Here is a 15822-nt window from a genome sequence, read left to right as displayed (position 1 = left end):
GACCCTTATTGCGACAAAACCACAATGCGGTTATGCCTCTAAGTCGTGCCTCGACACGTGGGAGATATAGCCGCATCGTGGGCGTTACACACGCCTCGATGGATATTGCTCAAAAATCAATTTATGTACACGGATGAGTACTGTGATGCAATTCAATACGAGGGTCTTGTGTTTGCTGCCACCACTTGTGGAACTGTTTTTGCATGGAATCATCATGCTTTCGGTACGTTTGTCTTCCACCGTAATTATAATTGTTTCATCCACATGCATGCGGGTTAGCTAGTTTCCCTTTACTAATTAACCTTCTTGTGTTTCCAAGATCCTGTGAACATTCCACCACCTATACTTGAAAATTTTATTCACGAGCATGAGGACGAGTAGGACCCATATACTCAGTGGCGCCTGGCAACTTATTCTGATGGATCACCTCTTCTTGTCTGTATATGGGGCACTACTGATGTTACTAAGGAAGCAGGTGTTGTCTCGTATGGTCGCACTCTCCGGACCTATTCCAACATCTGTTGCAGGGTATTCAGGATGGATACTAGTGTACTAGCGCCAACACCTTCTCCCTTGTTCAGTATTGAAAGTCTTGGAGGAAACTCGCTCTTCCTTGGACAAAACTATCCAATGATGGTGGAAGGCGATCCAGCTGTTGTTGACACAATGTTACTACCATTTATGAGAAGCAACTGTACTTATACCTCGGACATTACTATGCTTCCCTACCGTCCCAATATGGGTCCTGACATAGGCTGCTTCAGCCTCGATGATCAGTCCTGCATTGGTCTCGAGATTGACAGTAGCTGGCCCTTCACAGAGAATCACTTCTGGTTCAAAGCAAGCGTTTCCAACGCCGATGAGTCATTGAGCTAAAGTTCATTTCATCGCTTTGTTATTTGTTGTGTGAGAAAAACTTTACTAGAATGTTTTGTTGGAAATGATCTATAATCCAACGTGTATCCTTGTTGTCGTTGTGGGTTGATGACTTGTTGTATGTAATCAATGGTACATTTGCATATGCGTCCATGAACTCACGCATGCTAGTGGTGTCCATATGAACAGTGCTAGTGATTTTAGTTGCAAAAATTAGATAGTGCTAGTGATTTGTAGCTGCATATTTTGACAAATCGCAGTGCTACAAGGTTGACAAATGGCAATGTTAGTAGATAAAAAAATGTCAATCTTTCCAGTTTGAGAAATGGCAACATACCCAAAATGACAGACATGCAAATCTTACCCAATTGTTTGTACGTGGTTGCACACGGGTCATCCAAAATAACTGTTTGCGTTGAAGGGATGCAGAAATCCTGCTCGGCACATTTTCCCATGGCTTCCTGGGGAAGCTGTCGGTTTGCATACGGGTGTTCTAACTAAAACGTTTGCGATGAGTGTTTTATATTTAAAAACCGTTGACGTTTTTTTAAGAAATTCATTTGATAAGTCTATACATTAAGAGAGAAAAACGCAAGTTCGTTCAAACCATATCTTTCATTCAGTCACACTGCGAATTTATATTCATATGATCGAGAATTCAAGATACAGTATTAAACCCCAAAAAAATATTTCCAGCGGCGGCGGAGGCGGCGTGCCGCACCGTCGTTCTCGTTGTCGTCCTCCGGGACGCCATTGTTGAAGTCTTCAAGGAAGAACAAAATGTTCTTCACTTGAAAATCAAACATCATGTCGTCGCGCGATCGACGGGCGAGGCGCGGGAGGACGGCAACTGGCACCGCTGAGAGGTAGCGGTCGACGGCAGCGTCCCACGCCGCTGAGGGGGGGCGCACGGGCACAGCGGGTGCAGCCAAACGCACGGGGACCGGCGCCGCAGTGGGTGGAGGGGCGCGCACTGGTGCGGCGGGTGCAGCCAAACGCACGGGGGCCGGCGCCACGGTGGGTGGAGGGGCGCTCACGGGCACGGGCACATGCGCTGGCGCTGGCATGTACACGAGCTCGCGCGGGTCTGCGGAGACCTCGCTGATGCCCGCGGCTTCCAGCTCTGCGATAGTGCTCGGCGACCAGCCCGTCAATGCTACGGGGATGGTCGCTGGCGCGGGCGCGGGGATGGGAGCTGGGATGGGAGCGGGGGAAGGAACCGTCGCGGCCAGCTCGTTCTGGGCCATGTCCATGAGGCCCCATTCCTCCTTATTTTCTATCTCCTCCGGCTCGGAGTCGACTTCACCAAACTTGAAGACTAGTGGCAGATGATCATTCTGCGCCATGGCAGTGGAGGTCTGCGGGGGGAGGGGAATGGGAGGCAAATGGTAAGGCCGCCCGTATTAAACAGCGGTTCGAGCGCCATTAATGGAGAGGAAGGCGGGCAGCCATCGAAGTCAAATGGCTCGCTTCCCAGTGAGCCTTCGCAGCATACAACACGCACGCTTCCCGGTGAGCATGCGCATTGGAGGACAGCTTGCACGCCTCTCGGTCAGCCTGCGCACCGGACTGCGCTCGCACGCCTCCCGTTCAGTCAAGGTCAAGCAGCTGTCCGCACGACACCTCCTACAGCCATTAAAACCAAGACACGTGGCGTCACGTGAATCGTTAACAGAACGCACATGATTTGAATTATACAAACGTTTGAGATATTAAAGTGGCAGCTAATTTTTCAAAATGCCTTTGTTGGCTGTCATTATTCGAGTGCGCCTTCTCTCAAAATGGACATGAAAAATACCACATCATGTCGGGTCCATTCCATTATACCATGCCAAGTTTCATGAAATTCAGACGAGTTTTGGATTTACTAGAATTTAAAAACCAGGCATCTCAATGTTTTGTCGGCAATCAACGATGCCTTGGTGTTTGAAATTCATTCACATTTCTTGCATGGGACCTAAGCATGCACCCAAGGACACAGATTTGATTTTTCAACCAATTTATATGCACTAGAGCATGTGCATGTAGTTCAAATTTGACTTATGCACATAAATGCATTGAAAACTCAGTTAATGCATAAAAATGTCCAAAAGAACCCCAAAAAATCACAAAAATTGACACAACACTCCTGTTGTTGACACGAGAAAAATTTTGGAAGCAATAAGAGGCATTGGATATCGTTTCGTCCCCAAAGGTGGGACGTTCCCTACCCAAACCATGATGCTTGTTGTGAGAAGCTCTGGTTTGTGAGAAGCATATACCCAAACCTGCCCCAACGGGACAAAAAATTTACCACGGCATGTTGATGCCGCTCCATGAAAGCATGCCAAGTTTCATGAATTTCAGACGATTTTTGGATTTACTAGAATTTAAAAGCGGGGCATCTCAATGTTTTGCCGGCAATCAACGGTGCCCTGGTGTTTGAAATTCATTCCCATTTCTTGCATGGGACCTAAGCATGCACCAAAGGACACAGATTTGGTTTTTCAACAAATTTATATGCACTAGAGCATGTGCATGTAGTTCAAATTTGAATTCTGCACATAAATGCATTGAAAACTCAGTTAATGCATAAAAATGTCCAAACGAACCCCCGGAAATCCCAAAAATTGACACAACACTCCTATTGTTCTATGTTGACACGAGAAAATTTTTGAAAGCAATAAGAGGCAATGGATATCGTTTCGTCCCCAAAGGTGGGACGTTCCCTACCGAAACCATCATGCTTGTTGTGAGAAGCTCTGGTTTGTGAGAAGCATATACCGAACCTGCCCCAAATGGGACAAATTTTTTAACACGGCATGTTGATGCCGCTCCATGATAGCATGCCAAGTCTCATGAATTTCAGACGAGTTTTGAATTTACTAGAATTTAAAAACCAGGCATCTCAACGTTTTGCCGGCAATCAACAATGCCCTGGTGTTTGAATTTCATTCCCATCTCTTGCATGGACCTAGAAATTCACAAGGACACAGATTAGATTTTTCAACCAACCTTAGTGCATTGGAGCATGTGCATGTAGTTCAAATTTGAATTATGCACATAAATGCATTGAAAACTCAGTTAATGCATAGAAATGTCCAAACGAACCCCGGAAAATCCCAAAAATTGACACAACACTCCTGTTATTCTATGTTGACACGAGAATTTTTTTGAAAGAAATAAGAGGCAATGGATATCGTTTCGTTCCCAAAGGTGGGACGTTCCCTACCGAAACCATCATGCTTGTTGTGAGAAGCTATGGTTTGTGAGAAGCATATACCCGAACCTGCCCCAAATGGTACAAATTTTTTAACACGGCATGTGTATGTCGCTCCATGATAGCATGCCAAGTTTCATGAATTTCATACGAGTTTTGGATTTACTAGAATTTAAAAACCAGGCATCTCAACTTTTTGCCGGCAATCAAGAGTGCCCTGGTGTTTGAATTTCATTCCCTTCTCTTGCATGGGACCTAGAAATTCACCCAAGGACACACATGTGATTTTTCAACCAACCTTAGTGCATTGGAGCATGTGCTTGTAGTTCAAATTTGAATTATGCAAAATGCCTAGAAAACCCAGTTAATGCATAAAAAAGGCCAAACGAACCCCCAAAAATACCAAGATTGAACACAACACTCCTGTTGTTCTATGTTGACACTAGAAATTTTTTGAAAGCAATAAGAGGCAACGGATATCGTCCCGTCCCCAAAGGTGGTGCATTCCCTATCGAAACCATCATGCTTGTTGTGAGAAGCTCTGGTTTGTGAGAAGCTTATACCCAAACCTGCCCCAAATGGGACAAAATTTTCACCACGGCATGTTGATGCCGCTCCATGATAGCATGCCAAGTTTCATGAATTTCATACGAGTTTTGGATTTACTAGAATTTAAAAACGAGGCATCTCAACGTTTTGTCGGCAATCAACAATGCCCTGGTGTTTGAATTTCATTCCATCTCTTGCATGGGACCTAGAAATTCACTCAAGGACACACATGTGATTTTTCAACTAACTTTGGTGCATTGGAGCATGTGCTTGTAGTTCAAATTTGAATTATGCACATAAAATGCCTAGAAAACCCAGTTAATATATAAAAAAGGCCAAACGAATCCCAAAAATTCCAAGAGAACACAACACTCCTTTTGTTCTATGTTGACACTAGAAAATTTTTGAAAGCAATAAGAGGCAACGGATATCGTCCTGTCACCAAAGCTGGTACGTTCCCTATCGAAACCATCATGCTTGTTGTGAGAAGCTTATACCCGAACCTGCCCCAAATGGGATAAAATTTTCACCACGGCATATTGATGCCGTTCCATGATAGCATGCCAAGTTTCATGAATTTCAGACGAGTTTTGGATTTACTAGAATTTAAAAACCAGGCATCTCAAGGTTTTGCCGGCAATCAACAGTGCCATGGTGTTTGAATTTCATTCCCATCTCTTGCATGGGACCTAGAAATTCACCCAAGGACACACATGTGATTTTTCAACCAACTTTGGTGCATTGGAGCATGTGCTTGTAGTTCAAATTTGAATTATGCACATAAAATGCCTAGAAAACACAATTAATGTCTAAAAAAGGCCAAACGAACCCCGAAAAATTCATTCCCATTTATTCCATGGGACCTAAGCATGCACTGAAGGACACAGATTTGATTTTTCAACCAATTTGTATGCACCGGAGCATGTGCATGTAGTTTAATTTTAAATTGTGCACCTGAAATGGCTAGAAAACCAGTTTAATGTATGAAATGTCCAAACGAACCCTGAATAATTCCAATTCTTTTACGACACGCATACAGTTGCATGTTGACTGCAGATAAAAGGTCTAGCAATTCAAACACCATCCATTGCCGCTGTGACCCCATTTTGTAGTTCAAATCAAGTAGATCCAACATAGTTTATGCTCACCAACCGTCGGTGTATAGTACGCCTATGGCTTACGCGAGAAGGTGCGTCAGCTACAGTCCACAGCCGGCGTGTCAAGCACACTAGCTCGCTCCCCCAAAACTCCCGCCTCTGCATCCCTCGCAATCTCGAAAATATCTACCACCTGGAAGGTTTTAATGTTTGATAGCACATGATTAGTATGTGCGGACCGTGTGCAATGTCTGTTACTCCCGCTCTACTTCAGTCCCTTGATTCAAATTTTCAGTAGCCCCGGCATTTTACTCCCGCATCTGCATCCCTCGCAATCTCAAAAATATTTGCTCGCCCTTGATCCAAATTTTCAGTAGCCCCGCCTTGTTACTCCCGCCTAGTAAAATTTTCAGTTCCCGCAGTATTTCCTCAAACACAACCTCTGCTCACACAGACACACACAACCCTCGAAACCATTTGTAGGTCGCTGCCATCGCCGGTGCCTCCATCCTCAACCTATGCATGTGTGCCGGGGAGCTCGAGTAGCCAATGGCCAAAAAGAGGTTTATCGCGGCCTTTTCGCCTGACGCCGGCGAGGTGGCCGCCGAGGTGTCCCTGTCATCCTCCGCGGGCCCGATCCGCCATCGCCGGTCCCCCTATCCGCCCGCCGCCGTGCCCCAACGCCGGTTCGAGGAATTCCCCGTCCTCCCCGGACCCGGCAGCTGAAGAAGTCCTACCTCGGGGTCCGGGAGCGGCGGTGGGGGACGTGGGTCGCCGAGATTACAGATCTAGAGACCCACACCCGCCGGTGGCTCGGTAGCTTCCACACGGCCGAGCTCGTGGCCATGGAGTACGACCGCTGGTAGGTCCGCTACCACGGCGCGGCGGCTAGGCTCAATTTCCCCTTCGGCACACGTCCGGTCCACCTCGTTCCGCCGGAGCCAGGGGTGGTGAGCTCGGCTATGGCGCGGGATGACCGCGAGGTTGGGAGCATCTCGAGGCCGAGGCCGCCGACGAGGCCTACATGCAAGAGCTCCGCCGGCAGCACCCGGAGCTCGTGGAGGCGGAGCGGGTGATCTTTTCCGGCGCGGAGGGCAGCGAGGTTATCGCGCTCTCCTCCGATGACGAGGTCGGAGGCGGCGAGGACGGTGGCGCGGTGGGCGGCGAGGTTATCGCGCTCTCCTCTAATGACGAGGTCAAAGGCGGCAGCGACGGCGACGCGAAGGGCGTCGAGGTGGGCCCCGAGGACGAGGAGATCGACGTCGACGAGTGGAGGAGTGCCTTCCCCAACGACCCCGATGACGGTACTGGCCTGGACCCGGCTCGCGGCACACCGTACATGACGAGGAAGGATTGGCTCGACCTCTACTTCGATCGAAAGTAGTTTAGCTTAGTTTAAATTTATGTTTTATGTTCGGTTATGCAAAACTATCTATGTTTATGTTTGAATGCATGCTACTTTCGGTTGAACCTGCTCTAAACTTGATCAAATTGAAGTTTACAACCTTAAGTTTAGGGGATCGACTAGAAAAGGCCAAAAATTGCTGGAGTATATATATATCCACTAAGGGTTTTAGTCCTTTAACTTTTTAAGGATCGCCTAGAGATGTCCTTATGACTTGTTTATTTCAGTTCTTCACAATGTGATGCTCTATATGTGCAACTATTTGCCGTGCAGTTCAATTTCATCAATAACAGTTTCAACAATACCACTATGAATTACGATATTTGGTTGCTGTTAAGGATATTGCAGTTAACATGCCTTTTAGTTTTTTAATTGTTGTTTAGCAACATGCATTGTACTGAATGACTAAATATGCAATCTCAGGCTACATAGCAACAAGGAAGAGTGTTGCCTTAATGTTCTGATGATGTCTAGATATACATGTAATAAAATCTTATATACTGGGATGGATGGAGTGTTGTACTACATCATTTTTCAATTGTTGTTTAGCTTCTAATATTAATTTGATGCTTTTAGGTACATATATCATTGCCCAAGATCCACTCTTCGACCCTTTCTGCGTATGGGGCAATGAGATGTTCATGAACTAGCATCAAGTGAGGAAACTGGTAAAGATTGTTACTAAAATGGGTCAAAAGATGTCAATCGAACTATTTGTTTACACTTTATACAAGACAACAGTGAACTGCAGGATGGTAAGTAAGAACCCTGTAGCCTTCTTTTTATTGCCCGTAATGAGTTGTGTTAGATGACAATGTCTGAATCTTTTTCTTTTGCAGTGGATCCTGAAGCAGTTTACTCAAGATTACCTCTCAAACTACATGATTGGCGGCCGGCCATCACAAGGGGTTGGACTAGAGTCCTGCATGCCTTCTGCATCCAGGAGAGCACAATAGGGCCATTCTGCTTCACCTTGTTCAGCAACTGGAATGTCTGTCGCCTCTTTCTTTACCATCTGTAATAGTACAATATAGAACATATGTACCTGTGAATCATTCCTTATTTGGTGCTTCTGTAATTCTTAAACATGTGTACCTGTGAATCGAATAATGCATTGGTTGTTTGAACCTGATGGATATGAATAAAGCTATAGCCTACTTTCAAGTTTAAATTAGGTACAATTTTAAATAGCAGCAATTAAATTAGGGCGAAATTACGTTGTGCAGGTCATTACGGCACACACGGTTGGTAAAACACAAACTTTTGTGATATACACCATAATCCGAGACGGTTCACAGAGAGGAAACGTGTGCAAGCATGCACACAGTTGCCTTTTGCAAAGCGTGTGTGATGTCAGACACTATCACATACGGTGCGGGAAAAGTAAATGTGTGTGATTGTCTACCTATCGTACACGGTTTATAATCATGAACTATTTGTGATGTGCCAGGCATCGTAAATCTCCTGTGCCTAGAATCTTCCTAGAAACCTGTCGTGCCTGGAATCTGCCTGGTTTTAGGTAGAACCACAAAACTCCGACTGTGATGGCAATGAACGAGTGGCAAGGATGAAGCGTTTGGGATATTCGAGATATCGGAAACGGCTATTCAGGGACAACTGTATGCATCAAGGCTCCCTATCCCTGACGATTTCTGGGTCTTGTGGGAAGGACCCCCCTATCGCCCACACTCACTTGGAGACGGTTCCATATGCCGTCGCGGAAAGGGGTTAAAAACCGTTTGTTTAGGACCGACGCGCACCAATGTATGCTTACTGCATTTTCTGCCCTTACTTCTTCTATACTTATTACTAGAAAGTATACTCATGTAGCTAGTTGCAATGGTGTTTCAATCATTATTCAGATCTTTACAAACAGTCTATTAGGAACGGGAGGGGATAAGCCAATGCTTGAAAACCTGAAAACATTACTAGGAAGGAGAGGGTTTTGTGCTAATGTGTGTTTAAGTTGCTGGCGGGTTCTCCGCCCTTGAGTAGATGTCGTTTGCTACAGATCCAACGGGGTCCAAGTTTCCAGATTTTCACCCAAATAAGGTTTTCACTTGATACTTCGCCTAGATAACTAGAAAAGGTTGTTTGCTACTACTCCCTCTGTTCGGAATTACTTGTCGCAGAAATGGATGTATCTAGACGTATTTTAGTTCTAGATACATCCATTTTCGAGACAAGTAATTCCGAACGGAGGGAATAGTTTCTTAGCCTGGGAATCGAAGTGTCTCAGTTACATCAGTGAGAGTGGATATTTTTCTCCCTTTTGCATTTGTCCCATTATAGTGTTTTAGCTTATTGTAAAGAAGAAAATATCTGACTTTTTAATTGTGCCAATTAATAAATTAAGATGGTGTTTAGAAATTAAACATTTGCTAACTACTGTAGTAATTTTGCTTACATGCTTCACATGATATCTGCAGGGCAAACCAAGATCTTCATGCAAGTTCACATGAAGCCAGAAGGCCAAACCAAGATCTTCATGCAAGTTCAAGCCCCTTTGTTGGATGCGAATATTTATTTTTTATCGTCCTAATGCATTTGTAATGCGAGTCGTAGTCTTTTATCTTCCATATCGTGCTTAATAAGCTATGAACATTCGAAGAACTTTCTTTCCGACGAGCACAAGTTTCAGCCTTTAATGGCCCTTCAAAGATCTTGTCACTATTATTGTCTGCATTTTAGATTATTATATTTGACATATTTGAATGTTTGAATGCGTGAAGATGATGCTGAAAAAATGCAGTTTTTTGGGGGGCTGATTATCATTTTTAGATTGTAAATGTGTTGATTGTAGATATTGAGATATGCACATAGCAGCCAAACAGCATATGTCATTTATTTCACAAATCCCCTATGGCAGCCAAATAAGAAAATTGAACTTGGAATCCAAATCCCACAAAATGAAATCCTCCTTGGAATGAGATTTCATTTCATTTCTATCAAATGAAATGAAAGCCCGGGTGCCAAACGATCTGTTAGGGATATTTTGAGTAATCATTGATGATTAGATTTTTTTTTGAGAAATTATTGATGATAAGATAATTAGATGAACATGTGAAAGGGCCACCGCCGTGAGGCCCAGCGAAAATTCGACCGTTGCGTGCCTCACTAAAGTACTCGACCGTTGGGCGCACACGACCCCTTCCCTTCCTTCCTTAAGCCGCGCGAGCGCGACTACCCAACACCGGATCATCACGCTTCTACTCCCTCATTTCCATTTCTGCCTTCCGAGTCCGATCTCATATCAACTCAAAACCTTCCAATTCAGAACGCAACTTCCAATGGCGGCGGAGCCCACCAAAAACGACGCCCACGTCGTGGAGATCCCGGTCACCGGCGACGGAGCGGAGCCAGCCAGCGGCGCGTTCCTCGGCAAGGCGGCGTCGGGGCACCACCCGCTGGGCGAGATCGCCGACAGCGGGGGCCACCTGCTGCTGCTCAAGCTGTGGCAGCGGGAGGAGTCCCGCCTCAACCGCCGCGCGTGCGCGCTCGAGGCGGTCATGGACGCGGCGCGGCGGGACGCCTTCTACCTCTGCGCGGCCTTCCTCGCCCTCCACGGCCTCTCCCTCGCGCTCCTCTTCGCCGCCTCCGTCGCGGGCGGCCCCCCGTCGCGCGCCTGCGGGAGGTGGTGGGCGCCGTCGTCCCTGTCGCTGGCCGCCTCCCTCGCGCTCGCGGCGGCCGTGCAGCTCCGCGTCTGCGCCTACTGGCGCGCCGCGCGGCGGCTGCGGCGGGAGCGCGGCGACGCCCGGGCCCTCGCGCGGTGCGTGCAGGAGCTGCGCATGAAGGGCGCCTCGTTCGACCTGTCCAAGGAGCCGCAGTGCGGGGTGACGAGGACCAACTGCGCCAGCGTCGAGGGCGCGGGGGCGTGGGGCCCGCTCCGGTGGTGCTACCGGAACGTCGTCACCGCATGCCTCCTCGCCGTCGCCGCCGTAGCCTTACCCACCGGCAAGCTCATCCTGTGCGCCTAGGACACAACCGATCTGAGTTTTCGGTGAGTTGAATTTACCTCTTGTTTACTCTGTGTGGATCAGATCTTCTGAAAATTCATGACTAATCCCCACACCAGCAGATTTGGTATGGCTGAAACATTTTACGCTTCAAATTTGTTCTGATCCATGACGAAATAACGCTTCTCTAATTCCAGGGTCGCAGGCTTCCTGGTGAATTGATTCGGAGGAAACGATGTGCTTCTAGGGCCGCAGGCTTCATGGTGTTATTTGCATAGACAGAACACTGCTTGTGCTCCGATGATCAGAGAATTTCCAACATTTTTTCTCCGCCCCGAGATGTACTCTTTGTAACGATTCAAAGCTTACTTGTATGATCCATTCATAGCAGCTGCAACTCAAAAAGGGAAATCGCATACGGTTATTCTGACTTCCTGCTTTATACTCCATGTGCTAGAATTAGGAATTCTCCATGTGCTCTTCAACCCAATTCTCCCTGCAATCCTGTTGTTTTGACGACTCCAAAAATTTGAAAGAATTTGTTCGATGATGCACTCGTCGTTGTGGTTGTTCTGTTGTCTTGTGGTTGTTCTGTTGTCGAAGCTTATTGTCATCGTGATTGCGTCATTACACACTATTATGTATTGTAGGCTTTTTCTTTGTGTGCTGAGTCCAGCCTGCACACTGTTACTGGAATCCTAGGAGTCATCCCAGACTATCTTGGAGTGGAAACCTGTGAAAATCAAGAAAAATCAATTTCAACAACCTTATTGATGAATTTATTTTATTCACATATCTACAAAATGATTATGTGCTGAACCTTGAAATTTTGCATACTTCTGGAACATCAACCTGTATGTTTTTTTTTGGTACAATTTTATAGAACTTCTAAACATGGTTTCAACATAATCTTCACCGTAACGTGGTTCACACCTGATACTTACTTCCAAAGGATTGCACCAAGCCGGATTGTTGTTCTAACATCAGACCACCCAGAGTGGCAAGGGGAGTGCATACGAAGAGTTTTGATGATTGATATGCTCGGTGCCTAAAACGTTGTTTTTGATCCGTGACAAATTTCTGCTTTCCTAATTGCAAGGTCACAAGCTTCGTGCTGAGCTGATTCGGAGGAAACGAGAGAGAACAGAAGTCTTGTTTGCATAGTGCAAATCACTGTTTCTCTACTTGTGCTCTGATGATTAGAGACCATTCACATTATTTTTCTCTCCCCTGAGATGTTGAAAGGGTTCAAAGCTTTTTTGTATGATTCATCAGTAGTAGCTGCAACTCAAAATGAAATGCTAATTTGGCCATTCTGTCTTCACCGCTAGTATGAAAAGTTTGTCCAGGCTCATCTGCACCCGGTTAAAAAACAATTCATAAAAAATTCAAAACAAATTCAAAAAATTCCAAATAAAATTTGTGTGATAGAAAATTTGATGCGTGAGGCCCGCCCCAAATTTCAAGTCATTTGGGCATATGAGCAGCTCTCAGCAAAAAAGACAAATCGGGCCAAAACAATACATAAACAGTAAACATTTTTACAGACCCCAATTTGTCTTTTTTGCTAAGAGCTGCTCGTATGTCCAAACGACTTGAAATTTGAAGCGAGCCTCACGCATCAAATTGTCTACCACACAAATTTTATTTGGAATTTTTTGAACTTTTCTAGTATTTGTTTTTATTTTTTTCGTCAGCACGGGTGCAGATGAGCTCGGGTGCAGAAATGGATTTTCAATTGTTAGGGCTCTTTTACTTCTTCAGTTTTTATCAAACTTCAAGAACAAATCGTCAGATTGATACAATCCTTTGGTTCAGGCATATGAACCACTAGAACAAATAGTCAGATATCCTTGTCCTTTAAGGCGCTGTTCGGCAGCCTGCCCGCTCCGTGCAAATTGAGAATATGGGGAGTACCGTTTCGCTGGCTCTGCATTTTTTAACTAGAACTCCGTCAGCTCCGGGAGCAGCCTCACGGAGCGGAGGGGCTCCGAACAGGTCCTAAGTGTTGTTTCTGATATTAGTTAGATTGAATCTCTGTACAAAAAATGACATCTGCAAATGTAACCAGTTTTCCAAGGCAAAGTCTGAAAGAGCCATTTGGTAAAGAAATCCGTCATACAATTCTCCCTGCAATCAAACTCCAAAATTCTGATTTCAGCATATATTTTCCGAGCAAAAGCAAGCAAGCGTCAATGACTCCACAACAGAACATATCTGATGCACAGCAAAATTGTCTTTGGCAAACAATCATTTCCCAAAGTTTGCTACTCCCTTCGATCCATATTAATTGTCCATTCTCTTATATTAATACGGATCAGAGGGAGTACATATCTTGGTATTACCCTAGGCCACCCCATATCATCCAAATTTATTTTCAAAGATGCAACACTTGCAGCGGTAGTAGTGTACACAGAGGAGAGGACAGAGCAGCAATGCAGATAGCCAACCAGTAGCATCACAACAACATACACACCCTCCTCTGCCAGTTAATCGGTCCATCTGAAATTTCAGCATTTTATCAGCTGTCAGATTGACTAATTGGCTGGCCCAGTTAATTGACCACATAGGGGGTATTCGGTTTGGTCAGGTGCCGAGTGTCTGTCGCTGCAGGCTGCAGCACAACAAGTCCAATTCACAGTCGCTGGATACCATACGGAGCCCAACATAATAGTATAAGAGAATGAACACGCAAAGCTGTTTGGTATATAAAACATACATTTTTCTAGTTTCAAAAAAGTTCGTTGGTAGCTGGTCAGTTGCTCATAACTAATCAATCCATCTTTAACCAAAGTGCCCTGAGGAATTAGAACCTCAAAGAGAATAAAGCAAAGTTTATATAGTTTAACCAAAGAAAATGTCAGGAGTTTGCATTGCAAATTCCCCATTCCTATGATGTGTTACAGGTTTTGCAAGTAACATCAAGAATCACATTGAACTAACAAAACTTCAATTCCAGTCCCTACGGCCATATGAATTTCAGTTCCTATGACTAAATTTTACATCATACATGGAACAGCGATACGCCCTTGGTAGTATACACTTACCAAAGAAGCATGGATCTCTATAAAAAAACATGCATCTGTATAAAAGAAACATGTATCTGAATTATCCGAATATATAGCAAAGGCTGTACCAATTAAACATGCACATAAAAGCTAAAAGTTATACGAACACCTGGCCCATAGTTGTTGTAATATTTGATTGTGCAACCTAAATGCCTAAAATACAGCGGGGTCATAGTTAGATGGAATATACAACAAACCATTTCACTGCAAATTACGATGAACAAAAGTAATCAGAGAAATGGCACAACATAAATTATCTTATCAGTTAGACATGCATGAGCATCATACGGCCTGCCTCGATCAGAAGAACCTAGCCGGGTTCTTCTCGGATCGAATCACTTGTAACATAGAGGAGGCCCCTCAAATAATGGCAACATCTTAAATTATTCAGCGGTGAACAAACAAACATAGGAGAGCACTAAATCAACAGCACAATCTTAGATGCAACTTAAATCCGCTGTAACATACTGCAGGTGTTACTGCTGCGGGACGTAGTAGTACCCCATGTCGGCGGCGGGCATGCCGGCGGCGGGGTGGGGCATCCCGGCGGCGACGGCCGCCTCGGCGTCCTTGGCCTCGTCCCGCGGCACGATGTCCACCAGGAAGTCGAAGACCTCGGTGCGGGCGATGGCGGCGGCGATGTCGGACTTCTGCAGCGTGCGGCGCTTGTTCTCCTCGGCGTGCGCCCAGCCGCGGTGGGTGAGCTCGAGGATGAACATCTCGCAGGCCCGGGCGAAGACGACGGGCGCCTCGGCGGCGATCATGCGGACGTCCTCGTCGGCCTTCATGATCTTCTTGATGCGGGCGAGGGGCAGGTTGTGGTTCTTGAAGTCGGTGGTGGCCTCGATCTCGCGGTACTGCTCCGCCCAGAACACCTGCAGCTGCTGCTGCTGCTGCGCGGCGGTCTGCTGCGACGCGGCGGCGACGGCGGCGGGGGGCGGCTGGGGCGCGTAGAGGGCCGGCGCGTGCGGGTAGCCGGGGGGCGGGGCGGCCGGGTAGACGGCGGCCGGCGGGTAGCCGACGGGCGCGCCCAGCACGGGGCCCGGCGGCGGAGGGGTGGTGGATTTGGGCTCCATTCCAGCTAGGGTTTCGGGGAGGAGGAGGGGATTGGGGGAAGAGAGTGGTGGTGGTGTGGAGTGACCCTCGATTGGGCTGTTGTTTTGCTGCTGCCTGCCGATGCGGAGGAATGGGAAGCTTTGTCGATCCGGGGGTGGGGGATTTATTAGAGTTTGCTTTCCGGTTTAATCTCGAGATTAAGACAACGGAGGCCGTGCGTGTGCGTGGCGCGCTGACGACTCACCATTTCATTTCCGAGGAGCGGTAGGGGCCGTGGAGTGGTGGCGTGGCGTCTAGTGCAGGGTTAAATATCTAGCGTCAACATCGCATTAACGCTGACTAAGATGACAGCGAGCGCCACCTAGATACCTTCGGGTCTAAATGTTGGTAATTTAGTCCATCTTCACACTGATTAAGATTACAATGGGTGACACCTGGATCTCTGACTGATTGAGTCGTTTGTAGAGTATCTTGAAATGATGATGAAGAGGTTGATGCTCTAAAAATGATTAGGGTAGAAGAGAGAAGGGTTTTGGTACGGGAGAAGTGTTTGCTTTTTCACATGCCCTACAATTTTTATTCTTTTCTCTGCTCCAAATGATGCTGTTGAAACAAA

The 15822-nt window shown here is 46.3% G+C and overlaps 2 protein-coding genes across 2 annotated transcripts; one reads left to right on the top strand and one right to left on the bottom strand.

The window, feature by feature from the left end:
- The first annotated feature begins 10278 nt into the window (after positions 1–10278).
- Positions 10279–11636, top strand: LOC109745404 (uncharacterized). Its single transcript, XM_020304523.3, has 2 exons — positions 10279–11126; positions 11280–11636. Exon 1 carries the CDS (start codon positions 10417–10419, stop codon positions 11101–11103), a length of 687 nt encoding a protein of 228 aa, XP_020160112.1. The 5' UTR covers positions 10279–10416; the 3' UTR covers positions 11104–11126; positions 11280–11636.
- A 2744-nt stretch (positions 11637–14380) lies between these two features.
- LOC109745396 (nuclear transcription factor Y subunit C-6) lies at positions 14381–15389 on the bottom strand. The gene has a single exon (XM_020304516.4). It carries the CDS (start codon positions 15224–15226, stop codon positions 14627–14629), a length of 600 nt encoding a protein of 199 aa, XP_020160105.1. The 5' UTR covers positions 15227–15389; the 3' UTR covers positions 14381–14626.
- Between the last annotated feature and the right edge of the window lie 433 nt (positions 15390–15822).

This window comes from Aegilops tauschii, chromosome 7, assembly GCF_002575655.3.
Source record: "Aegilops tauschii subsp. strangulata cultivar AL8/78 chromosome 7, Aet v6.0, whole genome shotgun sequence".
NCBI lineage: Eukaryota > Viridiplantae > Streptophyta > Magnoliopsida > Poales > Poaceae > Aegilops > Aegilops tauschii.
This window is presented reverse-complemented; position numbering and strand designations above follow the sequence as displayed.

Excerpts from the sequence above, each read along its gene's own strand:
- LOC109745404 (XM_020304523.3), top strand. The coding sequence starts at position 10,417 with ATGGCGGCGGAGCCCACCAAAAACGACGCCCACGTCGTGGAGATCCCG.
- LOC109745396 (XM_020304516.4), bottom strand. The coding sequence starts at position 15,226 with ATGGAGCCCAAATCCACCACCCCTCCGCCGCCGGGCCCCGTGCTGGGC.